This window comes from Triticum urartu, chromosome 7 (genome assembly GCF_003073215.2).
Source record: "Triticum urartu cultivar G1812 chromosome 7, Tu2.1, whole genome shotgun sequence".
NCBI classification, from domain to species: domain Eukaryota; kingdom Viridiplantae; phylum Streptophyta; class Magnoliopsida; order Poales; family Poaceae; genus Triticum; species Triticum urartu.
The window spans coordinates 611,404,357-611,411,757 of record NC_053028.1 but is presented as its reverse complement, the minus strand read 5'-3'; the positions used below and the strand labels follow the sequence as shown (position 1 = coordinate 611,411,757).

The 7,401-nt window shown below is 47.8% G+C and overlaps 1 protein-coding gene across 1 annotated transcript; it reads left to right on the top strand.

Annotated features, from left to right (window-relative positions):
- Positions 1-725: 725 nt before the first annotated feature.
- Positions 726-2,980, top strand: LOC125521543 (inositol polyphosphate multikinase IPK2-like). Its single transcript, XM_048686605.1, has 2 exons — positions 726-1,875; positions 2,654-2,980. The coding sequence occupies exon 1, from the start codon at positions 746-748 to the stop codon at positions 1,832-1,834; it is 1,089 nt and encodes a 362-aa protein (XP_048542562.1). The 5' UTR covers positions 726-745; the 3' UTR covers positions 1,835-1,875; positions 2,654-2,980.
- The last annotated feature ends 4,421 nt before the right edge of the window (positions 2,981-7,401 follow it).

The window sequence follows — 7,401 nt, the reverse complement described above, 5'->3', positions numbered from 1 at the left end:
GCTTTAAGTATCGTGCGAATACGAGTCAACCTACTTGTACGCAACCAAACATGCCATTTTCATCATGCTCGACCCTCGTTGGGCTCTATGCAGCCGACCAAACGCATCCTTAATGAACGCCTTGGTTATCTGACATGGCTTAAAACACATCAAAATCTGTGTTCCATAACGAACGACAGGCAGAGCGTTCAGACCGGGATTCTAAAAATCCGACGTCAGATTTACAATGAGATGTTGTGGGGGAGACAAAACCCAGGCCGAGGGACCTAGGCCAGGGCGTCAGGAAAAAAATTCTTCCTTGACTGTAACATGTTGTGCACTGTTTGACACTGTAGTGGCACTATAGCAAGTCTGGGGCCGGGACTTGGGCCAATCCTGGCTGCGCGAGTAAATTGCAAAAACCCGCCATAATCCAGTCAAAGTTATAAATGCTTCATGAAAAAACCACCAGAAAACATGCATTTTGATGGGTGTCGCATAATTATGATGATTTTTTTGTAATTTACTCTGGCTTGGCTCCGCTCCCCGTGAGATGCACGGCCATCCTGTCTCGCCATCGAGATTTACGTGCACATGGTCACACAGTGATCTATCGTGACACAAACGACACGTACACGTGCACCATGATCCACCTCTCTTTCCAAAACCTGAATCTGCAGCGAGGCAGCACGACGAAGAGAGCTGCTGCACATGTCGACGGCGATGCTGGAATGCAGGATCCGGTTCTGCATGTCGACTGCCGCCGATGCGCCAGGATTCTTTGCGGAGGCCGGCACCGCACCCGCCGTGCAACACTTCAAGGAACAAGTCAACTCGCAGCGTAGAGGCAGAGGAAAACATACAAAACAAATCGCACAACACGGCGATTTCCGGCCCCCTTTGCCTCTTGGAGAAAAAGATTTCCAGCTTCGACGCCCTTTATATCCCCGTGGCGGCCTCCCCAACCACCCCACCCGCCTCCCCGCCCCGCATCGTCGGCATCATGTCCGATCTCCGCGCCCCGGAGCACCAGGTCGCCGGCCACCGCGCGGCGCCCGACAAGCTCGGCCCGCTGGTCGACGGCGCCGGCCTCTTCTACAAGCCGCTGCAGGCCCTGGACCGCGGCGAGCAGGAGCTGGCCTTCTACACGGCCTTCTCCGCCCACCCCGACGTGCCGCCCCGCATCCGGGACGCCTTCTTCCCGCGCTTCCACGGCACGCGCCTCCTCCCCACCGCCGCCTCCCCCGGCGAGTCCCACCCGCACCTCATCCTCGACGACATCCTCAAGGGCCTCGCCGCGCCCTCCGTCACCGACATCAAGATCGGCGCCTGCACGTGGCCCCCGCGCGCGCCGGAGCCCTACGTCGAGAAGTGCCTCGCCAAGGACCGCGGCTCCACCAGCGTCCTCCTCGGCTTCCGCGTGTCCGGGGTCATGGTCTCCGACCCCAGCGGCGTCGTCTGGCGGCCCGACAGGTCGGAGCTCAAGGGGACCGACATCCCCGGCGTCCGCCGCATGCTCCGGCGCTACGTGTCGTCGGTCGGCGGCGAGGACTGCGCGCTGGCCGCGGCCGTGTACGGGGGCGAGGGCGGGGTCCTGGCGCAGCTGCGCGAGCTCAAGGCGTGGTTCGAGGTGCAGACGCTGTTCCACTTCTACTCGGCGTCGGTGCTGCTGAGCTACGACGCCAACGCGGTGACCGCGCCCGGCGGCGCGCCGAGGGTCAAGCTGGTGGACTTCGCGCATGTGGTGGAGAGCGAGGGGGTGATCGACCACAACTTCTTGGGCGGCCTCTGCTCCCTCATCAAGTTCATAGACGACATTGTCTCTTCTGACAAGGCGCCTCCGGTTCAGTCTTGAGGAGATCCTGGAGCACTTTGGGAGCTGATACAGTACAAAAGGTAAAATCTACGGCCATTGTTTATTGTTCTTTTCGCTTTGTCAGATCTGCCATTGGTACTAGATACCGAGTGAGTAATCAAAAGAAGGATGTAAAGTAGAGTGACAAAATTGCTCATGGTCTTTAGTAGAGTAGTACATTGTCTTCTCCAACGATGGAAGGAAATTGTAGAAAATGAAGAAAACAAGAATTGATTCTGCTGTCATGGTGGTCACAAAATCGGTGGGATTGCACAAACCTCACAAGAGGATAATCGAATAGAATATTGTCACTTGAACAAAATTAGGATTAAGGATGCCACGAAGACATTGCAACTAAAGAATTGGTTCTGCATCTAGAGAAGAGGTAGTTTGCGGTGAATAGAAATGAAGCAAAATTGGGCTTGGACACGAACACTTTTTTCCCAATAAATTGTTATATACTACTCCCAAGTTAGTACAAAGTCGAAACACTTCTTTTAGAACGGAGGTAACAAGCTTCAAGTTGATACCGGTTACTCCTGGCGTTTACAAGATCACACTGTCACGAACAGTATGCTCAACCAATTTTGGATCCTCAAACCAAACAGCTCCAGAAGTTAATCGCCCTTTTGCTACACTGCTCTGTTATTTTGCCACGACACACGACTATAAAGAATATGTTCGGATGTTGGTTGGTGGGTTCTTCATCCTAGCCCCGAAGCACAAATCCGCATAGCAATATGACCTTTAATATGGGAATATTAAACTGCCAAAAATGATTCTATTTTTAATCTAACGGAAGTTTCAAAATATTTGCAGGTAATATATCCAGTCACTAGTTGGATTCTTCCATGATCCTTCAGCTTGCAGAGGTGTGGAAAGTGCACGGCTTTGGGGGATGGTCGCTTAGGCTATGTTCAACCATTTTCGATGGGGGTTCAGTAATAAGATTGTAGAAACACGGGTCTCTTCTGTATCTTATTTGTTCTCGGTTTTGCTAGCCCTTGTGCTTTTTTGCCTTTTGTGGCCCTTGTTTGCTTACATTGAGTGTTGAAATCGTTGAGGTAATATAATGACTGTATGTAGAGGGCTGAGGTTTTTCTCTCCCTTTCCGAAAGAAACGGCACTGATGCTTTGAAGGTGCAATTATTCTTAGCTCTTGCAGACATCTTTACGCCTGCACTGATGCTTTGGAAGCAGAACTGGTAGCTATAGAAGAGGGAATTTCATTGGCACTTCAATGAAGCAATTTACCCATTGATGTTGAATCAGATAGTCTAGATGTTGATTCGATGATCAAGGACGGTATTGGCAACTAGTGACTCATTTATTGTTAGAGAGATCATTCGTACTACTATGGAGGAGAGGAATTCTTGTATTACTCACACTCGTCGGAGTTGTAATAATGCTAATCATTTCATGGCTATTTTTGATAGGTTGCAATGCGGTTTGGCTAGGATTCTCTGACGATGGAAGGAAATTGTATTAGAAAATAAAATAAGAATTGATCATGGCGGTCACGAAATCGGTCGGATTGCACAAACCTCAAAAGAGGATAACAGAATATTCTCTGTCACTTGGACAAAGTTGAGGATTAAGGATGCCACGAAGACTTTGCAGCCAGAGAATTGGTTCTGCATCTAGAGAAGCTAGAGGTAGTTTGCGGTGAATAGAGAGGAATCGAAATTGGGCTTGGACATGAACAATTTTTTTCCAACAAATTGTGTTGTAATATTAATTGGTAATGCTAAAAATCTGATGTCATTTTTTAAGCATGATAAATCAAATGTTTTTATGGAAATTTTAGTTGGCCTGTGCATGACAAATTTAGTTTACGAGCACGACAATTTTTTGACAAAAAAAAATTAAACAGAGGCGAGTTTACCATGCTTGCCAACTAAACTTGTCGTCCTCAGTAAACACAAATTGCCAGAAAAAACGTTCGATTTGCCATGGTAAAAAATCTGACATCTATTAATATTGATACCGGTTACATCTAGCATTTACAACACCACACTGTCACGAACAGTATGTTCAACCATTTTGGATCCTCAAACCAAAGAGCTCAAGAAGTTAATTGCCCTTTTGCTACATTGCACTGTTACTATAAAGAATATGTTCTGATATTGGTTGGTGGGTTCTTCATCCAAGCCTCAAAGCACAAATCCGCATAGCAGCATGACCTTTTAATATGGGAATTATGAAATTGCCCTAAATGATTCTGTTTTCAATCTAACGGAAGTTCCAAAATATTTGCAGGTAATATATGGAGTCACTAGTTGGATTCTTCCATGGTCCTTCGGCTTGCAGAGGTGTGGAAGTGCACAGCTTTGAGAGATGGTTGTTTAGGGGAGGCTGCTTGGGTGCCGTAATTGCAGGTGCAGTTGGGTCAGTGACATGTGACTGACCCAACTGCACCTGCAGTTACGGCACCGAAGCTCAGTCCTCGTTTAGGATATGTTCTATACCATTTTGGATGCGGGGTTCAGTAATAAGATTGTAGAAGCAGAGTCTCTTTTGTATCTTATCATTTGTTTTCGGTTCTGCGAGCCCTTGTGCTTTTTTGGCCCTTGCTTTCTTATATTGAATTTTGAAAAGTTGCGGTAATATAATGACTGTATGGACATGCCTGAGGAAAAAAATTCAACAAAGACATGGCGGAAGCACACAGTCAATTTATTGCTACTGAAAGATTATAGAAAGAAAAAAAAAGACAAAAGCTACGGTACTCCAAAATAGCATCTCAATGCGGTTTACAGCAACAAAAGCATCGCAACACCTTTCTGAATCTAACCATTTCAAACGGGAAGTTTATCCGATTTGGATGATTAGGAGCCGTGGGAAGACAGCATGCTGGTTGAGCAATATGAGTAGTGGTAGTAAACAAAACGAATGCACAGAGAGCATCGCTGACTGTACTTGTACCAAGCCAAGACATGATTCCTGTCACACCCCGGTGGCCATGCAAAACGGGACATACCTTTTGCACGCTTGCGCACTACCACCTACTGCCACAGATGCAGCTCGGGACCATATGCGCGCTGCCGACCTGCCGACCTGGACCTAATTCGAACGAGAATGATAAGTACCTGCTCAGGTACGAGCGTATGGCAAAATCGAACGTTTTCGATCACAATTTCAGCGACCCAAGCATAGCAAGTTAGTTGACACACACGATAAAAAATAAATTGAAGCACGAAGTTGCTATATTTTTTAACTAAAGTTGTCATTTTCTCATCACTAAATTTGCTATCGAAAACATTCAATTTGTCATGTGCTCGTACCTGATGTTCGGACGTTACCAGATTTCAATTCGAATTGTGAAATTTTTGAAGTATGTATGCCTCCAATTGAGAGGAAAAAAAGACACATTTGGTCTTTGAACTTGCTGGTGCGTAAGAGCATCTACGGCCGGACATGTCAACTTTGACCCTCTATACGTCCGCGGACAGGAGCAGGTTATCCCTCATTTGGCGGACGCTACAATCAAAATCTTCATATCGGAACTCCTATTTTCATACTACAACATGCAACCTAAAATTCATCTACATACTAAATCATACATTAGCAAAAGAAGCTACATATCGGTGATGTCGATATCCCTCGTGCTGGACAGACCGGCTTCGTGGTCATTGGTGGCGGGCCGCAACTCCAGCTTCCCCACATCATCATCGTCATAGGTTGGCCGCCGCCTCTCGCTTGGATTGAATCAAGTCGAGGATGGCGGTATGCTCCGCCTCAAATGCCGCAGCCGCCTCCGTGGCTTGAGTGTTTTGGAACTCTGCCTCCGCCATGGCAAAGCTGCCGGGCTCCATGCTCACCGCTTCCTCCACGTACCCCTCCATGGTCGTGTCCTCGTCCTCTGCGACTGGCTCTTCCTCCTCCTCCAGCACCTCTGCTTTCGGTAACTTCTCCTTCTCCCCATTGCCGCAAGCTTGATGGTGTGGTGTCCCTCATTTGTGGCACGTATCTGGGCTTTGATCTCCTGCTGACGTTCAGGCGTGAGCATCTTGTAATATGTGATCTTATGTCGGACCATGGCGAAGGACGACGAGGTTGAATTGGAAGTGGAAGAGAGAGAGAGAGAGAAAGAGAGAGGGAGAGAGAGAGATATAGTAGTGACGACGTGAACTGGAGGAAGAGAAGGAGAATGGGGACGAGGCTAGGGTTTCCTCGCCGTTCGACTTATATAGCCAGATTTAGCCCCTCGGACGGCCCGCCAGACCGGCGTCATGAATGCGTCTGCACCAAACCGAAGGAGGCGCCTGGTGGACATGAGGCTTTCCGCATAGGTCCCCCCCCCCCCGTCATTCCGATGTGGCAGATGCGTCTGGTCGCACCTAGGCATCCCCATTTTCACCACAGATATGGGTTGGGTTTGAGGGGAGGGGTGCATGACAGCCCAACGCCTCTTCTGTCTTCCTCAAGGAAGACGACGCCACGCAGCAACGCAACCTAATCATCATTGCCCATTGACCGGAGTGGCTCTCATTCAACTATCCGTGGACACGTTCGTGTCCGTTGATACGTCCATTTTGCATCATGTTTTCTTACTATTATTTATAATGTTTTTATTCATAATAATGCTTTTTGGAGTAATTCTAATGCCTTTTCTCTCATAATTTGCAAGGTACACACCAAGAGGGAGAATTTCGGCAGCTGAAAATCTGGACCTAAAAAAGCTACGTCAGGCTACCTATTCTGCACAACTTCAAATGAGGTGAAACTTCACGCGGAATTTTTATGCAATATATAAGAATTACTGGAGCAAATAACTACCATAGGGGGGCCACCAGGTGGGCACAACCCACTTGGGCACGCTAGGGCTTCCTGGCGCGCCCTAGGGGGTTGTGGCCTCCTCGGCCCACCTCCAGTGCCCATCTTTTGGTATATAAGGCATTTTGACCTAGAAAAAAAATAAGAGGAGGACTTTCGGGACGAAGCACCGCCGCCTCGAGGCGGAACTTGGGCAGGAGCACTTTTGCCCTCCGGCGGAGCGATTCCGTCGGGGGAACTTCCCTCCCGGAGGGGGAAATCATCGTCGTCATCATCACCAACAACTCTCCCATCTTGGGGAGGGAAATCTCCATCAACATGTTCAACAACACCATCTCCTCTCAAACCCTAGTTCATCTCTTGTGTTCAATCTTGTTACCGGAACTATAGATTGGTACTTGTGGGTGACTAGTAGTGTTGATTACATTTTGTAGTTGATTACTATATGGTTTATTTGGTGGAAGATTATATGTTCAGATCCAATATGCTATTTAATACCCCTATGATCTTGAGCATGATTATTATTTGTGAGTAGTTACCTTTGTTCTTGAGGTCACGGGAGAAATCATGTTGCAAGTAATCATGTGAATTTGATATGTGTTCGATATTTTGATAGTATGTATGTTGTGATTCCCTTAGTGGTGTCATGTGAGCGTCGACTACATGACACTTCACCATATTTGGGACAAAGGGAATGCATTGTGGAGTAGCAATTAGATGATGGGTTGCGAGAGTGACAGAAGTTTAAACCCCAGTTTATGCGCTATTCCGTAAGGGACCGATTGGATTCA

Bases quoted from the DNA above. Each gene is read 5' to 3' on its own strand.
- LOC125521543 (XM_048686605.1), top strand. From the start codon at position 746: ATGCGCCAGGATTCTTTGCGGAGGCCGGCACCGCACCCGCCGTGCAAC.